The 23,284-nt window shown below is 37.4% G+C and overlaps 1 protein-coding gene across 1 annotated transcript; it reads left to right on the forward strand.

Moving 5' to 3' along the window:
* Positions 1 to 3,965: 3,965 nt before the first annotated feature.
* Positions 3,966 to 23,284, forward strand: LDHB (lactate dehydrogenase B). The gene is made up of 8 exons (XM_019738126.2): positions 3,966 to 4,264; positions 7,147 to 7,281; positions 13,384 to 13,501; positions 14,720 to 14,893; positions 16,914 to 17,087; positions 19,931 to 20,048; positions 21,448 to 21,571; positions 22,916 to 23,284. The coding sequence occupies exons 2-8, from the start codon at positions 7,153 to 7,155 to the stop codon at positions 23,081 to 23,083; spliced, it is 1,005 nt and encodes a 334-aa protein (XP_019593685.1). The 5' UTR covers positions 3,966 to 4,264; positions 7,147 to 7,152; the 3' UTR covers positions 23,084 to 23,284.

Raw genomic sequence — 23,284 nt, forward strand, 5'->3', positions numbered from 1 at the left:
AAGGGACTGTTTATTTTATTGTAAGTATTTCCATTCTATTTGGTTCTTTATCTTTTATTTGATAAAAATCAGAATTTTTGAAGTATGTAGGCCAGGGCACAGAAAAACTATTTATCTTCTTCAGGGTCTCTAAAAGAAGAAAAGAAATATTTGTAACTATAGAACAAAAGCCCTTGGCATGGGAAAGCATGAGAGGTCATGGTGTTAGGAATGAGAGATGTTGATGGTTATCAAAGGACTTCACACAATGAAGACCTTTGCAGTGCCCTGAGGGCATGTGGGATGGGCATCTCTGTTCTCAGAAGCAGTTCCAGGCAACCTGAAGGACCCCCCGACACTCTGCACCCCGTTGAAAGTCATAGGAAAGTTCTGCTTTCTGACAGGGACTGCTGGAGCTGGCCTCACGGAAAGCTAATCTTCAGGCAAAAATTGTAAACTCTAATCTGCTGTCTAATTCCATGTGAATACATATTTTCTTCTCAATGTCACCCTGAGAGGAGTGAATCTTCCCCTGAGGTGTTCTTCAAAGACTTATCATCCCCACCATAGGAGAGAGCAAGAAGGCATTTTTCCATAAGTGGGACATGTTTAGTCAAAGAGATATACATTGATGTTTTCCATACATCTGGAAAAAACAACCTCCAAGGACAGGAGAAATCAAAATTCCTGCATACTCTTTGGTTTGAGCCCATTTTTTGTTCAGGTCCACGAGGGGTCGATACTACTTAGCACAAACTAGTCTACATCCAACTAGACTCCACTGTGAGTCAACTCAAAACTACTGGTATAACTCATAATGTCATTGTTATAGGAAAAGAGTGTCCTTGGCTTTGCTAAGCAAAGAATTCAAGCGTGAGACAGGAAATAAAGCGACAATAGTTTATTGAATAAAGATCTACTTCATAGGCAGAGCAGAGGTAGCCTCTGAGTGAGAGACAGCTCCCATCCTCCCTGCAGCTGAGATTGTTATTAGTTAAATGTTTTAGAATGAGAATAAGAGGGAGGTATATTCCTATTAGTTCTGGAAGGGGTGAGTTTTTCTGGGAGTTGGAGACATACCTCTTTTTTGTACTTATGTGGTCCTCCGTGGAGGTGTCACGGCACTGGTGGGAGTGTTGTTTAGCATGGAGATGTATTATAATGACTGTGGGGACAGAGTCCCAGAGAGCCATTTCCAGGCTCTCGGCCTCATGTGGAAAAGTGCTGGCTTGGGTGGTAGATGGACATCGGCTTGAGTGGTTGGCCATCAGCTGTAACCAGTTAGCCAACTGGCCACTGATATAACTGCCATGGTTATGCTGGTTGGTTGGTTGGTTGGCAGAGAAGCAGCCTGAGGATTGTGGATGGTGTGGATCCTACTTCCTGTGTCTCGCCCAGCTGCCAGTGAGACTAGGGTGCAGGAAGACCCCTTGTTGGGGTACTGGCGGAAGTTTGCTCCCTGTGTCTCCAACCCAGCTGCCAGCGAGAATACAGCGGTATGACTCCGCTATCTATGTCTCCGTTGGTATTCCTTTTTGGCCCCAACGTATCTTACGTTCTTGTGCGGGGAGCCAGAGCTGAGTCCCTGCATGACAATGACTGTCTAATGTGGCTGGAGGTTATTGGAGGTGACTTTTGTGGCCATTTTGTTTTTGACCAGTTCTGGCTGGTCCCTTTGTCTCATCTTGATTTACTGGTCCTTTGTCTCGCTGGGTTATTAATGGTTTTCTAGGAGGCACTGCCCCTGCCCTATCTCATCATTACCTCCCTTTGAAAAGGGACAGCTAATATGTACACAGAAAAGTTACTCCATTTTACAACTATCCAGTGAATGGCTAAACAATTAGACTCTTCTGTTTTGCAAGACATTAAACATTCAATTATCTTCTTTCCTCACTAATCTTGCTTTCTTTCCCTGGCCTCATTTTTTTTTCTTGTAGTTAATGATACACACCAACATAAGTTCTCTATGTATAAATAGATATTGCTATTAGAGTTTCCACTTGAGGAACAACTCACCTACCTAAAACTCAGCTTCAAGGAACTTCAACTATCTGAACTATACCTAACAGTGGGAAATAAAGAAAAATTGCCCTCCCCTTCTCAGATGGTGTAAAGGAGTCTATGAACCAAGAGATGGATGCTTCTCAAATCCTAACTCAGAGAGTTTATTTGCACATATTATGCCCCAAGTTTAATAAATAGCTTGTTGGGAGATATACTAGTATCTTGTCAGAACTATTGTTAACCTAAAAATAAAAGGCCAAACTGAGAGGCAACAAGCATATTTGAGATCCAAAAGAATAGCTATTTGCGAAGCACTGGTTCAGACAGAAACCCAAGTAATGTTTCAATTAGGAGGCAAAGGCAAGGGGTATTTATGAGAAAGGGAAGCAAACACAGTGATGTTAATTCTAAAGAATGTTTTTAATTTTCAGTCCAGTAGTCATAATATCTGCTTTCTTGTTATCTTTACCAACAACTGCTTGGGGTACAGTGCTGCTTTACGCCCAGTCCAAAGGTTATTTTGCCCAGTTTTAACACTGCAAAGGTTTGAGGAGTAAAACTTGCAAGGCCATTCATCTAGGATGGCAGCTCCAACTCCATTGGAAAGATGCAATGTGATATATAGATGATTACAGGTATTAAAGAATTGTACACCTGAAACCAATGTAACTTTACTAACAATAGTTACCCCAATAACCTTAAATAAATAAATTTTAAAACAAGAAGGGGAAAATTGGAGAGATGTTTAGAAGTCTACAAGTGATGAAGAGTAACTGTTTTGGAAAGTAGGTGAGAAAGAGGTCTAGGGTGGCTTCTACATTTCTTGATGGAGTGACTTTTTAGTCTTGCTTCAAAGTTGATTCAAGGTGACTGTAATAATACTTTTGAGATTATCCAGTAAATTCTTCCTCTCCCTGATCATCATGTTTCAGTTTGTAACTGGATTATAGCTTCAGGGTCATTCAAAGTCCTCACTAACTGGATTCTATAATCCTGGGTGTCTGAGGTTTATCAATTCCTCTAGATACATCCTTTTTTTTCAGTGGCTCTTTTCTTTGAATTTTTATTATACTTTAACTAAATCTCTATTACCACTTATCACATTGTATTATAATTGAAAGAGTTTATCTACATGTCTATCTCCTTTGAACTGGGAGCAGCTCAAGGGGCATAGAGTTATATTCATCTTTGTACCTTCAATGCTTGGTACTGAGATGAAATTGAAGCAGCAATTACAGAATTAATGGCCATTTACAAACACGCAAACAAACAAACAAAAAAGCCACTAACTAAAAACTCCCTTTCACACACAGGGAGATTGTGAGATTGCTATACATGAAGGCACTTTACTTGACACACACACACACACACACACACACACACACACACACACACACGAAGCTGAATCTTCTGGATACCTCTAACTGCTTCATCATTCACTGTATTGAGGTACCAGGCACTGAGCTGGGTGTTGAAGACAGAGATGAATGGCAACTTGCAGCTTTGGAGTTGGTCAGGGACTAACAGAAACCGCTTCCGGTGGCTCCATTATCTGCCCTGGAGACCATACAGATTTGTAGGGAACTTCACAGGGCAAGCCCTAGGCCTCACTGCTTTTGTCAGGCAACTAGTACGCATTTAACGCATATTTGCTGAATTAGATGGGGGGAAAAATAAATCCACCGGTCATTGTTGCATCACATGAACTTTATAAGCAAGATGATGAAAAGGAAAAAAAATCAGTTTTGTTTTAAAAAAAGACATTCAGAAGCAACAGGACTATTCCAGGGAAACATACTACCACATCTTACCTAGAAACAGTGGTCCATTAAAGTTGACCTGAAAAGCAAAATTGATGTTTGTTTGTTTTTTTCTATTTGGACTAAATCTAGCAGAATAAGAGCATGAAAGTTCAAAAGAGTCGAAGATGGTCAGGTTCTAGAAATAACGCAGCCTCTGTGTTGAAGAGCCTGTAAATTGTGAGACTGGCTGAGAGCAGAGGCCGCCTTAGCCACCAGAAGGTGACCAGCTCGTTAGGGCAGGAGGAGGGCATGTACACACTTGAGCCCTTGTCCTTGAAGGGGATTGAGCGAGCGGAGGGGAGGGGTAGGCGGTTCTCAGGTTTCCAATCACAATAGAGAAAGCTGAGAGGCTGCGGCGGAGGCGGGCCCCCATCCTCCCCCTTCTTTGCAGATCCTGCGCCGGAGGAAACGCAAGCAGCTGACATTGTCTTCTTCGCGCGACTCTTACTACGGTCTGGAGAGCCTTCTCTCTCCTGGTAGGTTTCAGCTCAATTTCCTGAATCCTGGCTCACAGGCAAACCGGGTGGGATGCGCAGGGGAGTCCTTGCGTAGCAAGACTGGGGGAAGGACCGAGAAGGACTTCTCTTCTCCGGGGCCTTGAGCCCTGAGCATCCAGACTCTAGCCTTAACTCAACCCCTGGGTTTGGGGCGGCAGGTTGTGCCCTCGGCCAGGGAGCGAGGCGGAGCGATGGGAGCTGCAGCTGAGCCCCTGGCTTTGTCCTTCACACCGCCGGGCTCGCCTGCAGTCTGTGTTCTGTGGGGAAGAGACTTGTTGCATTTGCAGCTAAACCCTGGTTCTCGTGTCCTTGATGGGCTCATGGCGGCCGCATCACCTCCAGTGCCTGCTAGCGGGAGCCGAGACGGGTCCCCTGAGGAACTAGAGGAGGGAGAAGGAACCAGGTCACCTGCGAAGGCACGCCGACCTTGAATTGGAATCTGCTACCATGGGAATGGAGCAATGCCCCTGCCTTTAAGGGGATAGGGTAAAGGGTAATCTGCAGGTTTGACCCTGCACTCCGATTCTTTACCCGGCTGCTGCAGAGGCAGTCCTTACTAGAGCCATAGGTATATTCATTTCTGGCCTTTTTTCTTGATGCTTCAGGTGCTTTGCTTATTTTGCCAGCGTTGGGTGTTGAGAGTAAGGAAGGCCTAGACTTTTTCCCTAGAGACCTTCTCCGAGGAGATCTGTGGTTGCGGTCCCCCCTGTGACCTGCTGCTCTCTGCTGAGGAGACCAAGAGGAAGAGGTGGCCTGTGGGCAGCCAACATCGCATGCTGCCGTTAGGGCCTGGAGAGAGGGGGGGAGGGGAGAGATGGCACTTGAGTGGAGGAATTAGATGGCAAAAGATGACTTTTTAAAAAGTTAGATTTGAGAGATATTTCGTCAAGGTGATCTTTGTTCCTGAACTTAAGGCATTGGTTTATTTCTAGAGATTTATATCCACAGGGGGTAGGGAGATGGAATTGTGAAGGACCAAGAATCAGAGGTTGTTTGTACCTTGTTAATCATGCTTTTTCCTTATGGCCACCACTGACCTTGGCACAGTCCTGCATACAATTCGGAACATTTTCTTCTCATTTCTTATAACTCCTAATAAGTAAAGATGAAAGAAAAACACTTTTCTCCAGAAAGATATGAAAGAAAATCTCTACTGGCTCAAGCCTCTAAATTGTCGTTTCTGAAATTCTGAAAATTAATTGAAAAGGTCTATCTGAACAACTAATCTGTATTTATATAGCAACCATTTCTGGATTTCTGTTTTCTACTGTTTACTGGGTTCCCTATATACTTTAAGGATCTTAACTAATGAAAATAAACTGAATGGAGAAAAACTATACAATTGTATTTCTGTTCAACAAGAAGAGATGAAGCATTCTTCTGATTCTGCTAAAAATGCAGGACATGCGTGAATTTCATTGTAAGGTCATCTATTTGTGGTGACACTTACATGTTTTTCTATATTTCATTAACAACCACAAGAAACTGCAAACGTGCTCTCTAAAGTCAAAACAATTTCTCAATTTAGTCCCTAAAGATTGGGGAAAATGCTTTTTTTGGGGAAAAAATAGCTTGAGAACAAAATAGTTGTTACACAGATTTCTCCAAATTTAACTATTTTATTTCAGCTCAGACTTGCTAACTCTTAACATATACAATTATTAAACTAGGTTTTATAAGTTTATTGCAGATCAGAAACAAAAAACAAGACTGGGAAGCAGGGGTACAGTTTGAAACAGGTATAGTGGCCACCAAGGCAACAGTCTAGCATTAAAAATAAAAGTCAAACATAAATAATAGACATTATAATGGGTTACAATTACAATTATAAAGGATACTTAATTCTGAAGAAAGGGCTTATGATCTGAACCCTCTCTGTGTTTAAAAAGGTGGGGTGGTACGATAAATTTTGCCATTTGTGTTCGTTATCCAGGATAAATTTTGCCATTTGTGTTCGTTATCCAGAAAGCGCACCTGATTAATGGCACAGATAAATTTTGTGCAACTGTATAGAATGTTTTCCAACAGGTCTCAATTTAATTGTATTTGTTTTACTTGGAAATTTTTATGGCTTTTTTAAAAATTTTTCTGTAATGGCTAGAAAGAAACTGATTCAAAGGCTGATGCTCTCTTACTGTGACCCCCTGAAAGAAAAATGTATTATGTATCTACCCACCTTTCAATAAGCATCCAGGGTGCACTAAAAAAAATTCAGGGTAATTATTTTTTGCACATTTTCCACAAACGTTTTATCACTGTATTTAAACACACACTGTATGTCTAGTACACTGACACATTTTAGGTAAGACTTCAGTAGAAGAAAGCAGAAGAACCAGTTAGTGCCTATCTTTCAAGAGTGATAATAACCATTAATAACAGAAATTGTATTAATTACTGGCCATTCATTCTTTTTAGACCCAGCTTAAATAGGGGTTAATAGTGAGCCCTAAGTTACTTTAAGTAGTTGCATATATAAATTATTTATAGGAGGAATAGAAACAAATCAGTTAATTTAAGTATGTCATATTTTTCTAAAGCTATTTTCCCCCAAATCATGTATGTTTAGCCAGTGAATGAATAGCCACAAGACAAAATTGTTACAACTTGTTAAATACTAGTAGGGAATCAATCATAGGCTGAAGAGAAGACCCTAAATTCTAATAGGCTTCATAGAGGTTTTTGTCTTGATTAAATTCTCCACTAAATGGGTCACATGGATCTTTAAAATGTATTCTGTGTTCTAGAATATCATTTGGCTCATTTTAGACTGTTTTAACTCAAAATTGCCACATTTTCAGGATTGTTCCCAGTCAGGTTTCATGTGTGGGTATATGGATAATATTTTGATTCTTTTCTTGCAGCGCACAATGGCAACTCTTAAGGAAAAACTGATTGCACCGGTTGCAGAAGAAGAGGCACCAGTCCCAAACAATAAGATCACTGTAGTGGGTGTTGGACAAGTTGGTATGGCATGTGCCATCAGCATCCTGGGAAAGGTACATTTCAAGAACACCATACGTGATAGAAAATTTCAGCATGTGAAGTGTCTCTTTAGATACTTCAGGATTTTATTGTATCTTTAAAAGATTTCTTTTTCCTGAACAATTTGAAGTAAGTTGTAGGCATGATATTGCACCCTTGAATACTTGAGCATGTATCTCCTGACAGAATAATACTCTCCTTATCTGACACAGTACAGCTAGGACACTCAGGGAACTTTTTGATATAATACTAGGTATTATCTGATATATAGTGCCGAGATTTAAAATTCTCCAACTATCAAAATCATGCTTTTTATAGCTGCTTTACCCCAATCCAAGATCATATATTTTATATGCTTGTCATGTCTCTTCATTCTGTTACTCAGCCTTTCTTTGTCTCTCATGTCAATTGACATTTTTGAAGAGCTCATACCAGTTTTATAGAATGTCCCTCAATTTATATTGGTCTGATGTTTCCTTGTAATTTATGTTCAGGTTAAATTTTGGGGTGGGGTATGACTAGATGATATAATGTCCTTCCCATTGCATCTCATCAGGAGCCACATGATGTTCAACTAGTCTCATTACTGGTGGTGCCCAAGAATCCTCTGAAGTAGTAACTGTAAGATTTCTCCACTGCAAAGATCCCTTTACCCTCTACAATTAATAAATAATCTGCACAGTGCTTTTGGGGGTTGGGGAAATATTCTATTATTCCCCTCAAACTTTCACCCAACAGTTTTATTTTGAAACAATCTCAAATTTACAGAAAATTTGCAAGAATAGTAAAAAGAAAAAGTAAAACTTTCATATCCACTTTACCCAGATTTACCAATTCTTGACATTTTATTAGTTTCTCTCCCTCTCTACACACACACACGAACCATATTAGTGCCTTATATATATAAAATGGATTTTTTTTTAACCATTTCAGAATAAATGCAGACATCATGCTTTTTCCTTCTAAGTCAATCAGAGTAGGAATTCCCTCCTCCCCCAAAATGCTGCCTTGTCTTTATTAGAGCTGTCTCTACTGAACACTGTCTCTTTGTATTTATGTGAAGGCTGCCTCCTAGCCAAGTAGGAGTTTGAAAAGTTTAAATTCTAGAGGAACAAATTCTGAATCTTCACTGAGAAAGTTATCAAACAAATCAACTAAAACATGTAGTGTGCAACAATGAAAGTTTAGTTCTTCTGCATTTTTCTCTAGCAGTTATTGACTAGGTACCTGTGATTTAAGATAGCTGCTTCCCAAATTATAGGAAATTTAAATAACTCAATTTAGTGCTCACTGTTCATGCCAGTAAAAATGAAAATATTGCAGCTTCCATTCCTTTTATAAAACATTGAGTGTGCGACATGTTCAAAGTGTATTAACTAAAATGCTTCATTTTAAACAATAACCTCAAGAAATGGTAACTGTTCATATCCTGTTTTCAGATGAGGTGGCTGAGACTTAGAGATTAAGTAGCCTGCCCATGGTCACTCAGCTGGTAGTGACAACTATGTTTTGAACCAGGACTCTGAACTCTTAACCATAGTGATTCTGGAACTTCTTTTAATTCTATGCTAGTATTTGGGCAGTTAAAATCATAAAGGTAATAATGAAATACTAGCTAAGGATTTTTCATCCTTCTTGCTAACCTCAAAATGTGGATTTTTCAGGAACTTGTATAAGCTATCATGATTCTCTGAGTACCTCTATGATTGTTTGAATTGTTAATTTAAAATTCTCCTCAGTAAATAATTCAATTGAGACTGTATCTGTAGTTACATAATACTTTGGCCCAGTTCAAGTGCCTGGGAGAATAGATTCTGCTGCTAACACAGTAGGAATCTTCCAATTTAGATGCTGTGATGGAATGACTGCCTTGTTCAAACACCATTTTACTAATTTAAAAAGAAAAAGGTCTAAATCTTATTTTAATGGGTAAGGATTAAAGTGTTTCAAAATTGTCATAATATTTGGTAAGGATTCTAAGCCCCGCTATTTACCAGAGAAGGGAAAGCAACACTGCTCAGTGTATGTGTTTGGCCTCATTTCTCCACAAAACTTCCAGGAGGGTATTGTCATCTATATATTCCTGTTGGAAAAACAAATTCAGAAATATTAAGTGACTCAATTAAGATCACACAGATAGTAAGCGCCAGATCTGGCCTTTTGAGTCCATTACTGGTGTGCTTTACAGAGGACCCACATTGCTTTGGCCCAGAAAATGAGCAAAGCTAGGGTATCAGAAATAGAGCGGTTGAGGAGGCCCACACCTCAGCTAGGCCCGTGAAGGCCACTCAGGCTCCCTAGCACAATGTCCCTTCATTCCAAACACTCAAGTATTTTTTGTTTCTACTCTTGCCCACTCCCGTCACCCTCATGGCCAACACAATAACCATAGTGAGCTTTTCTAAAAATAGTTGCTTGTGTACTTAAAACTTTTCAGTAACGTTACAGTGCACATATGCTACACACACATAAAATCCTGGGAGGCATAAAGGATCTCTCCCGGCCTGTGTCAGAGCAAAGCAGTGGCGTGCACAACTCCAGGGGGTGCCGTTTGCAGTGTCGGCACCTTCCAGTGAAATGTGGTGGCACGGTCTCTGACCTCATCTCTTACCCTCTGCCCTCTTTCTTCAAAACACCCAGCTCATCTCTGCTTAAACCCTTTTACTTGACTTCCCTTCATCTAGAATGTCTACCCTAGACCATCGCAGTGTTGACTGCTTCCTATCATTCGTATCACTTCTTTGCAGGCAGGCACCTTCCGACTTATCCAATCCAAAGTAAACTCCCTCCCCAGTAACTTCAACATCACCCTGCCTTTGGTGTTTACAGCACTTCCATCATCAACATCATCTTAAATTATTGGCTTAATTCCAGTTTCTTTCCTGATACATTCCAGGAGACAGGACTTTGCCAAATTTGGTCGTTACCATATTCCTGATTAGTAGAATAATGCCTGGCCCATTCAGTAATAAGTATATATTAAATAAGTGACTATTCCTGCTGTTACTAGTCAACTGCACTTACATTGATTGAATTTTGATTAGAGCTTATTCTTTTTCATGGCTTCTACTGCCAAATACGACTTCTGCCACTACCAGTCATAAGCTCTGCATTTAGCTGCCAAGCCCTTTCATGTTGTCAGGGTCGTGTAGAGCTTCCATGCAAAGTTATTCAACGCTGAGCCTCTATGTCCAGCTGATTTTGGTTTGAGTGTCCGTTCTTAATTCAGTCACCTGTAGCCACCTTCCTGTGGTACAAGCATAGCATAAGAAGTCTGTTAGAAGGGGCAATGTAATTACAAACGTATTGCCAAGTAGGTTTTGGCTTAAAAATGAGACTTCATTAAAATTTGGAATTTGTACAAGAATAGGCAGGTTAATGGAATAGACTGAAAGCCCAGAAACAGGCCCAAGTAGTATTTAATAAGATAAAAGTGGCATTCAAGAGAAGAAAAACAAATTATTGAAAAAACAGTGCTTGTCCAATTCGCTAATTATTTGGAAAATGTTATGCCTTTTCCCTACACAAAATTCCACGCAGACTAAAAATTCCACGCAGAATAAACACTTGAAGATAAAAATGCAATCATCAAATATTAAGGCACTAGTAGCAGTAATGTATTAGTTAAGGAGGCAAGAGGCAAAGTATGGTGGGCTGTGTCTGGTCCACACAAGACTTTATATTAAAAGACATTTTTGTAGTATGTTAAGTGACATTTGAACAGTGATGTTCTTGGCTTCTACCTGACCTCGTTCCTTAATAACTTACTGGTTTTGCAATTAATCTAAGCCTTGCAGTTTCAAATATTTTAAAATATGTCCCTTCAGCTTACAATGAAATATATGGTAAATTCATAGGCTATACAGTATGTGACTGCAGAAGATTTATTTAAGCCAAACAACAGCATCAGTACTTGGTCACACATCTTCTATTTGCCTGCCTCCACATTTGGAGGATATTCAGGGGTACAGACGCAACTACATTCTGCACTGCAATTATTTTCTGAAAGTGTTGGATCTTTTCCCTCCTTGCCAGCTGCACATGCACTTCTCAGACAGTTCTCTACACCCACTGAAACAAAAGACAGGATCTGAGATCCTGTGACATCCTTTTCCACTTGAGCTCCAAATTGTTTTGCCCTGTTGACTTCAACAGCACACATGTGATGTTACTAAAATAAGAGTGATGTTCTGAGTGCTCAGTGCCTTGACAGAATGTTATGGCTGTTACTAGGTTATATTGTACAGCAGGTCGCTGGATAACGTCATTACGTTCAACAAACATCAAGAAGATGCCATAGGAACTTAGCTCTTGTTCATATCAATTAGCCTATGGTAAATTGGTTTTATTAATACATCCTTTGGCTGCCATTCCAAGAACCTATCCATGGTGTTAAATGGGGACTTAACTATTAATTTAGGACTTCAAAAACACAAAATGAGGATTTTGTGTGATCTTATCAGAAGCTGCAGAGGAACAAAAACCATTTAAAAAATGTAAAATCATGTTTAAGTAAAATTAGATGAAAATTAATGCCAGTATTTGATATACATGGAAATGAGAAAATATTTACTAAGTAATCCTTAATTCATAAAACAATCATTTCAGAACTATGCAAGTAAATTAGTTACTTGGAACTAAGAACACATTCAATCATAAGGAGGCTTGAGTCTCAGGAAAACCCTCGCAAGCAAACCCTCACAGCTGACTTCATGAGGCTAGCCAGTCACTGGGGTTCTAAAGACAGGGTTGTCTTGCTCATTCCTTGGCTCCTGCAGGAAGCGGGACCTTTGCTGGCAAGCTAAAGTAGGTCAAGTTTTTTTATTGGCCGTCTCACCTCTCATTGGTTTTTCTCCCTTTGCTGCTCAGTGCCTTCCTGACACCTCCAATTTCACCCAAGGCTACTCTATCCTTCAAAGTGCTTCCTGAACCCCAATTGCCTATCTTTTATCCCATCAACAACCTTCACCTATATAGCTGATCACACTATCCTTGGAAGACATATTTGCATTTTTAAGTGGGCTCCACTATTAATATATCATATTAAGCTAATTATTTTGCTAATAGCCCTAAAAACAGTAGAGGCAAAGACTACTGATGTTTCAATGAGAGGGATAATACATTTTTAAAGATTTTGCAAATAACGGGTTTCCCTAAGATAACCAAACATCAAAGCTGAAAGATTGTTTAGATGCATCTAGATCGACACCCTCCACCCTCATTTTTACAAGATCAAGGACTTGCTGGAGAGTAAACATGATAACTGGAAGGGAAAAGCCAGGATTTTCATTTATTTCTCCCACTATTCATGTAGAGATACAGAGAGCATAAACATAAAAAATATGTTACGTCTGAAACATGTTTTATAGAACATGTGAAATTATGATACTAGATCAAGATTTACTAGCATATTTATTGATTTAGGGTTTTATTTTGTATGGGTGGCATAGAATGACAATTGGAATAGAAAACGAGAACTCTGAGACCCAGCAAGTTCAGATTGATCACGTATGGAGACTGTTTTATTTCTGGGCCCCTCTGTCCATTAGATTCCTTTTCCCCACCAAAATATTCGAGTTGGTCAGAGCCATTCTGAGGATTTCAACCTTCAACCAGGGCTTCGAGTCCTACTCTAAGTGAACTCAAACTTCATGGTTTAAACCAGATCTGCTCTCAAAAATCCTCCCAAGTTGGGGGTGACCTCAGGGTGGACACAACTGCCCAAAGTTGTTTCTGGGACTGGGTGAGTCTCTTTCTTCACCACCATCCCCCATTAATGTAAAGACTTGTGCATCCTGAGGCCACTGTTGAACTAAGTTGGTTTCATCAGGAATCTTTAATGCTACATATTCTTAAAGCAATTTGCATCATGCTGATGGAATTCTAGTTGAGTACCAGAAGGTGAAATTCTGAAAAGTCAGGGTCTTCAATGTTAATGGTTCATGGTTCAAGATGTTTTATCATGAAATTGTTTAAAGAGCACACCTATCTCCATGGTGAAATTCTCAAGGTTTTTAGACACTTGGTCCTTAACCATTTAAAGGGCCTCGGGGTCGTACTCTGAGCTGAGGTATCCTAGAATGGTGTTGGGAACTAACACCCACTTTCCTGTTTAGTCTCTGGCTGATGAGCTTGCTCTCGTGGATGTTCTGGAAGATAAACTCAAAGGAGAGATGATGGATCTGCAGCATGGGAGCTTGTTTCTTCAGACACCTAAAATTGTGGCAGATAAAGGTAGTTTCATTTCACGCCCAATGTAATCTATCTAATAATAAATTGACATCCTCACCGATGTAAAATTAGTCTTTCATCTCAGTGAATCTAGTGTTTGCAATTTCTTCTCCCTTCTGGTTCCAAGTCACCTCCAAGTGTTACCTCTGTCAACCCTCCTCCTGTGTGACTTCCACACATTTGGTACATAAAATTTTAGGAAATTGTATCATAATGTTTGTGTGTATCTAAGAACAGGAAGGTTTTAGAGTGGAAAAAAATATTTGCACAAAGTAATGTAAGTGCCTTGAAGAAGCTAAATAAGTTTATATTCTAGCCGTCTTTGTTTTGAATTCACTCATTTATGTACAGTGATGCTTCCACCACACCATGGCTGTGCCTAAAGGTAGAGAAATGTGGGCCTCCAAAATAATATCTAACAATACTACTACTACACATAATAGCTGTATTCATTGAAGTGTTAGCATTCTGGGTACTGTGAAACTTTATATGGCTCATCTTACTTCATCTTCACAACAATCCTATGAGAGGTAGGTCCTACTACCTCCATTTTATGGGATAGGAAATTGATTAATGACTTTCCAAAGTCACATAGCAGCACAGTTTAATTGTATGAGTTATCCATAGCTATTGAGTCTATTGATCACATCAAATCATAATGTTTGTATATTTGGGAAAAGACACACTTCCTTGAGGAAAAACTGAAATATTCTCTAGAGAAACTACTGCTAAAAGTGAGTAAACTTCCTTAAAGTATGAGTATTAGAAATTAATTTCTAGCCAAGAACAAATACTTCAGTTCCTTCCTTCCCCTTCATAGATGGAGTTAACATTACAAGCCTAAAGTTACCATTAAATTGCTTTTTTTATTGGAAGGCTGCCTGTTGAAATTTGGACGCACTGTTTATGCTTTGTACTATTACTGGCAATCCAATATTCTCTAAAGTCAATAGCACGTTGAATTCGTGCTACTGTTGAAATATAATTTAGGGCCTTCTTTATTTCCTGGGTCTATTCTCCAAGCCAATTTTATGGATGCAATGTTCCCATATGGGAAAAAGAAGCCATAGGAGCATAGCACTTCAAAATCTTACAATATAGAAAATGTTATTCTCATGAATTTTGGAAGCTTATATATGTTTAGGTTTCTAGAAGATATCATAGATGATATGTTTTGATGAAGAGTTATATTTAAAATACCTTTTCTCCCTCTCCTTCCAGATTACTCTGTGACTGCCAATTCTAAGATTGTGGTGGTAACTGCTGGAGTTCGCCAGCAAGAGGGAGAGAGTCGTCTCAATCTGGTACAGAGGAATGTTAATGTCTTCAAGTTCATTATTCCTCAGATCATCAAGTACAGTCCTGATTGCATCATAATTGTGGTTTCTAATCCAGGTAGCGTTATAATGCCTTAAGGTTCAGTTCTGTTACATTCAATGTTTGGGAGTTTTATTTTACTTTGTTTTCTGAATTTAAAAAAATGTGTTCTGGTATTCAGTAGCAGAAGCAATTCACATGTCCTCTGTTAATTGGCCACAAAAGAGTGATGTTTGCAAAACAAATGGCACGATCCCAGGCCAACTGTTTAAAAATCCCAGAAAATTTTTATATAAAGTAATTTTATCTGTTTGTTTTATCTAGGTTGGTTGTAGTATCAAAAAGGTTTTAATATTTTTGTAAAGATTATCCTGGGATGTATAATAAAATGTTTGAACATGGCTTCAATTTATAAGAAATATTTTAGCATATTTGACCTTCTGTTTTCCAGAAAATGGATTCTAGTGTCCTTACCTCTAAAACTCTTCAAAATTGAATCCAATTGCATTTGAAAAGAGTTTAGAAAGGCATTAATCAGCCCAGGTTTAAAGATAGAAATAGACTATATTGATGGACAAATATGTACCAACACCAAATATTGTAACTTAACACTGTTTAGAAAAATTGCAATTTTTTAGCCTAAAGAATCAAAATTCACTCTCTATTTCATACTTCTTTTGTCTGTACTTTGCCACCAAACTTATTGTTTATTGGTGAGCAGAATACATGCATTAATAAAATGGTAAAACTGATTATCTCTGACACTTCACATCGAGAAAGATTGTGGATAAGAGCCAGGGGAATCTTTATAATTTATGAAATATTGAGAGTTGCTAGCCAGCAAGGACAGAGATTATTTTAGTATTCTTATTCTGTACAATCCTGGATTACCATTTACAAAATAGTTTAATCTTTCATCTAAAACTTCTCATAAGTATATAGTAACAAATACCGGAGGTGCCAAAAAGATGTATACACATTTTAAGAGATATTAACACTTTGGTCAGTGTTGCTCAAGCAGTAGTTTGCGGTAATCAGAAGTGTCTGGACACTGATGGTAACCACTTTGAGCACCTATAACTGCAGAAGTCAAACATGACTTGTAATCATCTTTTGTTATCAGTATATATTGACTATTACAATTTTAATGCAGTTTTCCTTTCTTAAAATGTGTATACATTTTTTGGTACCCTCTGTAGATGCAGAACAGGAATTACAAGTAGCTGGCATATATGAAATTTCTGCATCCTGTGCCCTAAAGCACACATTAATGTAACTGGTTATGTAACTTTCTAGGTATTGTTTCGAAATCTTAACTCTCCAGGGAGTCACTCCCACTAAATCCAAGTTGCCAAAGTAGAGTTTATAATATGTAGTCCAAAATGACCATTAAGTATCTTAGCCAGTGTATATATATATGAGTGTGCGGGTGGAAACTCCAACCCCTTGCCTTCCTTATGTGTAGCTTAGCCTGTAAGTACTGTGAACCTGTCTAGACCAGCAGGTCTTGCCTCTGTGTAGTCTCAGGGCTCCCCCCAACAGAATAAAGGCTGTCGTACATGTCCTTTCAATGAACAACAGGAAATGTTACTACCTTGTATTGTCACAATTGTTTACTGAATAAATAGTACCTGTGCCCAAGAAAATTTATAGTAGCATGCCTGGGTAATGTAGTAACCAATGGCTTTTAGTTTATGATGACAGCCATTAACAATGAAGGAATGTTAGAATTGGATGGAAGAAATTAAGTGATGATTTGATTCAACCCTTTTCCTCTTCCTTTCCACATATGGTAAATTAATTAATTTGCAAGGTTTTTACGTATTCTTGTTTCAAGTAATAACATAAGTTAAAAACCACAATATTGCATTTTATTTATGTGCTACAATTTCTCTTAATATAAAGCTTAAAGTTTTTTTCTTGTCTCTAACTCCCATTATCTCTAACTCTGGAATGTCCAAGTATTTACATCTTTCTGGCCACATCTCATTTGGGGAATGGGGAAGTGAGAGAGGAAGAAGCCAGGGTACCCACTAATTGACATAGCAGTTGAAATCAGTTTTGATTTACTTACATATATTATTTCTAAAAATTTCAGTGGATATTCTCACATATGTTACCTGGAAACTAAGTGGATTACCCAAGCACCGTGTGATTGGAAGTGGATGTAATTTGGATTCTGCTAGATTTCGTTACCTTATGGCTGAAAAACTTGGCATTCATCCCAGCAGCTGCCATGGATGGATTTTGGGAGAACATGGCGACTCAAGTGGTAAAAATCAAAAAACAAAAAAAGACAATATTTACCGTTTTTATGGTATTGTTCTTGCCATTCTGATTTTTTTGTTTGTTTTTAAATTTTCACATACTTAACATTACAAATAAATACTTTGTGGGGGTTAACTTTGATATGGATTCTTCATCAGTTTTTTACTTGCTAAGTTTACTATAAATTAATGACTCTGTTAAATATTACAATGATAAATGTCAAATAGGATATTCTAACCCCATCATTTCTTCTATATTAATTTGGATTCTACTTTAAGAGAGAGCTTTCTCTTCTCCATTTATTATTATTCATTTATTTATATCAATGTAGACTCAGATTTTTACTCCATTCGCTTAGGTTCTGTCACCATTATTGTAACATCCGAATTGTCCCAGATTTGTCAAGTAACAGGCTCTTCAAGCTGGCCCCCCCATGTCTTTTTGACATGCCTCACCATTTTTTGAGTCCTTCCTTGCTTTCTGGAAAAATAAAGTGCACCAGGTTCATCTTGTACTTTCCCTTTACCAGCAGTAGAATCATCTGTTTCTTCAGTGAGCCCCTGTTTCCTTTTAAGGGGAATGGCAATTAGAAACCATGATCTGGGATAGGTGCACTCCTTCTCCTGGTATGTCCTCGCTTCTAGGCCTTTCAGTGGTCAGAGCTATGATAAGCATCATGTTTATTGAAGGAGGAATGAATTGGGTAACAAACGCTGTTAAATAACCAGTGTCTACTATTTGATTATGTAAAATAAATCTTGCTTCAAATGAAACCTGATTTTTAATAAGCCATTAATCATAACGATCAATCGTTTAAGTAGTAAGAGACCATATGGTAACTCTCTCAACTAATTTCTTTAGCAATTTAAATAGACTTGTTGGACATAACTTAATAATTGTGAAAAGACCAACATTAAAATTATATTGCATTTCTTTTATAATGGTTTGTTTCGAAACAGTTAAAAACAATTCATTCTAAATGTTTCATTTTAAGTTGCTATTTCTCTTTATTTAAATTAATGTTCTGTTCCAATTTTATATAAAAAACATTTATGAACAATTACGATCATATTTCATAATTCTAAACCTATTTATTAAACATTGAATTTTATACATTGAATAGGTTGATGGCATGAAATTAATAATCTAAAACTTTAATATTAATAATGATAATGATAATCTGTATTTTACTAAATTTATTTCCACCCAATATGCAAGAAGCTATTTTCTCCCTAAAAGGTTAAGGTGTAAATTTCCCTTTGAATTTAGTGGGAGTTTGGTAAAGAGTTTACCTTGGAATGATAAGAATTTGGTCTTACAATTATTGCTTTTGTGATTTTTTATATAATGATGCTGATTTTTTTCTGACACATTGTACCACTTTTTTCAAGTTTTTCGTATCCAAGGATTTGTCTGAATTTATTTCTTGTACAAAGTATCTAGTACAATATCTGGTCAGAATAAAAGTTAAAAAAAATGCTAGTTATTACAAACATAATTAGAACAATAGATCTGAAAGTGATGTCCTCTAGTTCAAGGCTTGCATTTTAATGAGGAAAAAATTGAGGCGAAGCAAGCATAGTGACTTGTTTGGAGATTCATTTGTTAGTAGCAAAACTACAACTCGAATCGTATCTTCTGATTCCTGTCCAATGTTCTGTTCACTCATCATGGTGTCATTTTTTCCAAAACTTCTGCATTCCCCGTAGTTCCATACTGATCTATATTACGTACATGAAATGAAAGAGAAACCATGCTCATTATGGCATGATTATATAGATCCCATAGCTTTCAAAGACCATAAAAATGCCCTAGTTATCGCCACAATTAGCCTGAATTCACAAAAGTTGTGGACTAAATGGAGGTCTTGCTGGGCCATAGGCAGCTTTGCCCTTCCTAGCTGGTTCTAAGCGCAGTGACTTCCCCACATGCCTTGGCTCATATTTCCTCAGTCTGCAGTGCTCCAAAGGTCCTTGAGGAACACACACTTATTTTTCATGGACTGATTGAAAGGCGTATGTTTTGTAGCCCTTTCGGACACTCTTTTTTCTCTTAACACTCAGTAGACCCTTATTTAAGTTAGATTATACTTTCTCTATACTTCTGTGAGAGCTTATCCCATTGCTTTAGTTTCCTTATTTCTCTCAGTAGATTCTGAGCTTGTCAGTGGCACAGAACATGTCTTATATTTATCTTTGTATTCTTAGATCTTCAATATGTGCTTTCAAATGGGCAGGAGGTGTAGGCGGTTGTTTTGGTGCATCAAAGCCACCAAACGGTACTGGCAGTGATGACAACACCTTTGTCTGTTTTGACGCTGGAGGCATTCTTAGAGAGAATATTTGATCCAGTTAAGAGCAGAAAAATACATTGTGGTTACATGAAGTTTCCTTCAAGAAATAGATTGAACTTGAGGCATGAGGAGATACTTTAATTATATATGGGTCTTAGCCAAAGATTTTTTTTTTTTTAACCTCCAGAAAGAACGGGGTTTATGTTAGAAAAATAAGCAGGAGGAAAATTGAGAATTTCTCAAACCAAAAGTTTAGGAAAATCCTGAACTAGAATCCCTTGAGACTTTACAAACCTAGAGAAAAGCAAGAATTCCCTATTCTGTATTAATATGACACAGTAATTCTGTTTTGCACCAAAATGGTTGCAAGTTGAAAGATCAGATGTGTGGCTATTTGAAAGCAAATGTCAGCCTTTTGGGGGAAGTATACGTCAGTTGTCATTGGAGCAGTTCCAGTGGATAATTTGCATCAGAGGTGAAATCTTAACTAAGAGAAGAAAATATTTTTTTAAATAGTGTCAGAAATACATAACATTGTGTGTTGTTTTTTACAGTGGCTGTGTGGAGTGGAGTGAACGTGGCCGGTGTTTCTCTCCAGGAACTGAATCCAGAAATGGGAACGGACAATGATAGTGAAAACTGGAAGGAAGTGCATAAGATGGTGGTTGAAAGGTTAGTGGGAAAGGGTTTCAGACAATTAATTTCATTTTTACTTGGATAAAATTATAAACAGTTTCCATGACTGCCTTCCCAGATAAACTCTTACTGTAGAAATATGCAGTTGTTATCTTCTGAAACAGAGAAGAATAACTTAAGCTGGTCAAATTTGCTACACCAGTCCCCCTAGGAAAAGCAAATATTTTCCTAGAGAAATTCTCTTATAAAGGTAAGGAGCAAAACATGGAATTAACAAGTGAGAAGGGCTTTCAAAATGAGTCCTATTGACAGATAAAGCTGGCTTATTTAGAAAGATAAACCTAGACACAATTAGTCTCATAATTGCCTGAAATAAATACTTGCTGATTGATTGTTGAAAATATTTAAGCTGTGCTGTATTTACCTTTCCACGCTCAACTAAAGATGTCCCACTTTCCCTACATTTTTTTTCTTGAATTCTTTTTCTTTTAACTGTCTGTTTTGTTACTAACCATCCTCTCTGTGACCGTCATGCTTATTATAAAACAATGGACAAGAGACAAGAATATGAGCTTGTGTGTAAGTCATGGCACTGACACTAACTATATAGTCTTAGGGAAGCCATTTAACCTTTAAGTTGTATCTCAGTTTTCTCCTCTGTAAAGTCAGATGGTAATAGAATTATTGTAAATATTGAGTAAAAGTGCGCACACACACCCCTATGCACACACTTATGATTGATAAGCATTTAATAAATGTTAGCTGTTATTTGCAGAGGATTGTAACAAGACTGCTATCTCAAATATGGAACTGAATTAAATCCCAATTTCCTAATACTCAGTTACTACTGCTATCTCTCAAGTACCAGTGCCTTTGTGCATTTTGAGGTGTACAATTTGTGCTCAGAAAATTTCCAGGCAAGGTATTGTCATCACTTTGCTCTTAAGTTAGTTGGTCATAGTATTTTAGATCACAATGGTAAGTAAGTGGGACCTCAAAATTAAGGTACTTTGAATGTGAAATTCTTTTACTTTCATTGTTTCCTGATTTCATTAATATCTTTGGAAATGTTCATGTTTATGAATAAGGTTTGTTGGAAAATGTACATTTTTACCACTGTGACTACATTATATTACACAATAGCTATTTACATTTATCAAAATGTTTACGTAGTACCTCTCTTGTAGTGTTTAAGTTTTAAACACTTTACATATATGTGAATGCATTTAGTAAACTTATGAAATAGATTCTATTGTTATCCTCATTTTACAGAAGAGGACACTTCTTCTGTAAGAGACGGGGAAGGTTAAATAATTTACTCAAGATTATGCAATTAATAAGAGACATAGTAAGAATCAAACCCAAAGAGTCTAGTTTTAGTAACTGTTGAGTTTGATTTCAATGATCTCTTTTATGATATACATTTTTTTCTTAGCGCCTATGAAGTCATCAAGCTAAAAGGATACACCAACTGGGCTATTGGGCTAAGTGTGGCTGACCTCATTGAATCCATATTCAAAAATCTATCCAGGATTCATCCAGTGTCAACTATGGTGAAGGTATGAAACTTACAAAATAGAAAATGATCTCTAGTGTTGTATTCTATAAATAGATTCATTTAAAGACAAACAAGACATGGTCTCAGTCCATAGAGACCTCTGTATCTTTCAAGTTTTATGGGGACTTTTCTCCTTTTTCAGTAAAGTCCAGGACAACAAGAGCACAAACTTGTAGAGGCTAAGACATCGAATAATTTTTTTATAATTCTCCTTTGTATGACATGGCAAATTAAATATTAACTCTTAATCTTATTTGGCACATTCTCAAAATAGATGCTCAGTTAAATAAATATTATAGTTTCATTTCAAGTTGGTGTATTAAATTATAGATTGCCTTTGATGCAGCACTTGATGCCTTAGCAAATTTAGTTTAATTTAAAAGCCATGAAATAGTTAAGTAGAAATTGATTTTTTAAAAAAATAAAACTAAAATTGTATTAAAACATTGTGTAAGATAACTGACTCATTTTCCACAAGTCAATGGCAGGGGTGAACAAGTAATGGGACGGGGATGCAATAGATTAAAAAAGTGTTAAAAAGAGATAAATATAGAAGAATCTGGGGTAAAACATGGTGTCAGTTTTTTTGTTTGTTTGTTTGTTTGTTTTTTAATACTATAACAAAAATTTAGAGAGCAAGTATGGTAAAATTGAATAATTGCTGAGTCTTGGATGGCATATATAAAAATTTGTTTATTCTCTCTACTTTGGTGTATGTACAAACATTTTAGAAACTAAAAGTTTTTAAAAATATAGTAATTTGTTTAATATAATTAACTGATTTTATTAATTATGTAGTTAGATTGACCCTGTGAATAAATTACTTTATACAAACTAGTAAAGTGTTTTGGAAGTTGTACTGTTTTTGTCAGCAACTCTTGGGTGTTGTAAGAATCTTGTCTTTCTGTAGCCTCCAACCACTATTCTGGACATTCTAGGTTGGCTACCACCTGAAATTCTCTTCTTAATGAAAGGATTTTAAGAAACCAGATTTCACAAAAAAGTAGCCCATTAAGAAACACATTTGAATGCAATTTAATTTGAAGACTTCCGTATCAAATTCTGTTCAAGTATATCTATGAGAAAGAGGTGTCCGTAAGTTCAATAAAGTACTTATTACTTACACATTTCTAGTTTTATCATAGTGTATATTTGTATATTCTATGCACGAAACCTAATTCAAAACACAAATATTAGGGAAATATGGGGCTGTAAGTGAGGAAAATCAAAGAGTGAGTTTGTGCTTGTCCAATTTCCTACAGTTCCTTCGGTTCTAACATAGGACCTGTGATCATTCTTACCTGTGATTTCATTTTTTCATCTAAATGCTTTTCTTGTCTGGCAGGGGATGTATGGCATTGAGAATGAAGTCTTCCTAAGCCTTCCATGTATCCTGAATGCTCGGGGATTAACCAGTGTTATAAACCAGAAACTGAAAGATGATGAGGTTGCTCAACTCAAGAAAAGTGCAGACACCCTCTGGGACATCCAGAAGGACCTCAAAGACCTGTGACTTCAGGCTTCTAGGCTGTAGAAATTTAAAAGCTACAATGTGATCAATCAACCATGAGCCTTTAGTGTCCATTCATGTACATGGATTACAGTTTGCTTTTATCTTCCTAAATATGTGAATCTGGGCTCACAGAATCAAAGCCCGTGCTTGGTTTAATGCTTGCAATATGAGTCACTGAACAAATAAAACTATTGTAGTGTT

Source organism: Rhinolophus sinicus, linkage group LG02 (genome assembly GCF_036562045.2).
Source record: "Rhinolophus sinicus isolate RSC01 linkage group LG02, ASM3656204v1, whole genome shotgun sequence".
Classification (NCBI taxonomy): Eukaryota; Metazoa; Chordata; class Mammalia; order Chiroptera; family Rhinolophidae; genus Rhinolophus; species Rhinolophus sinicus.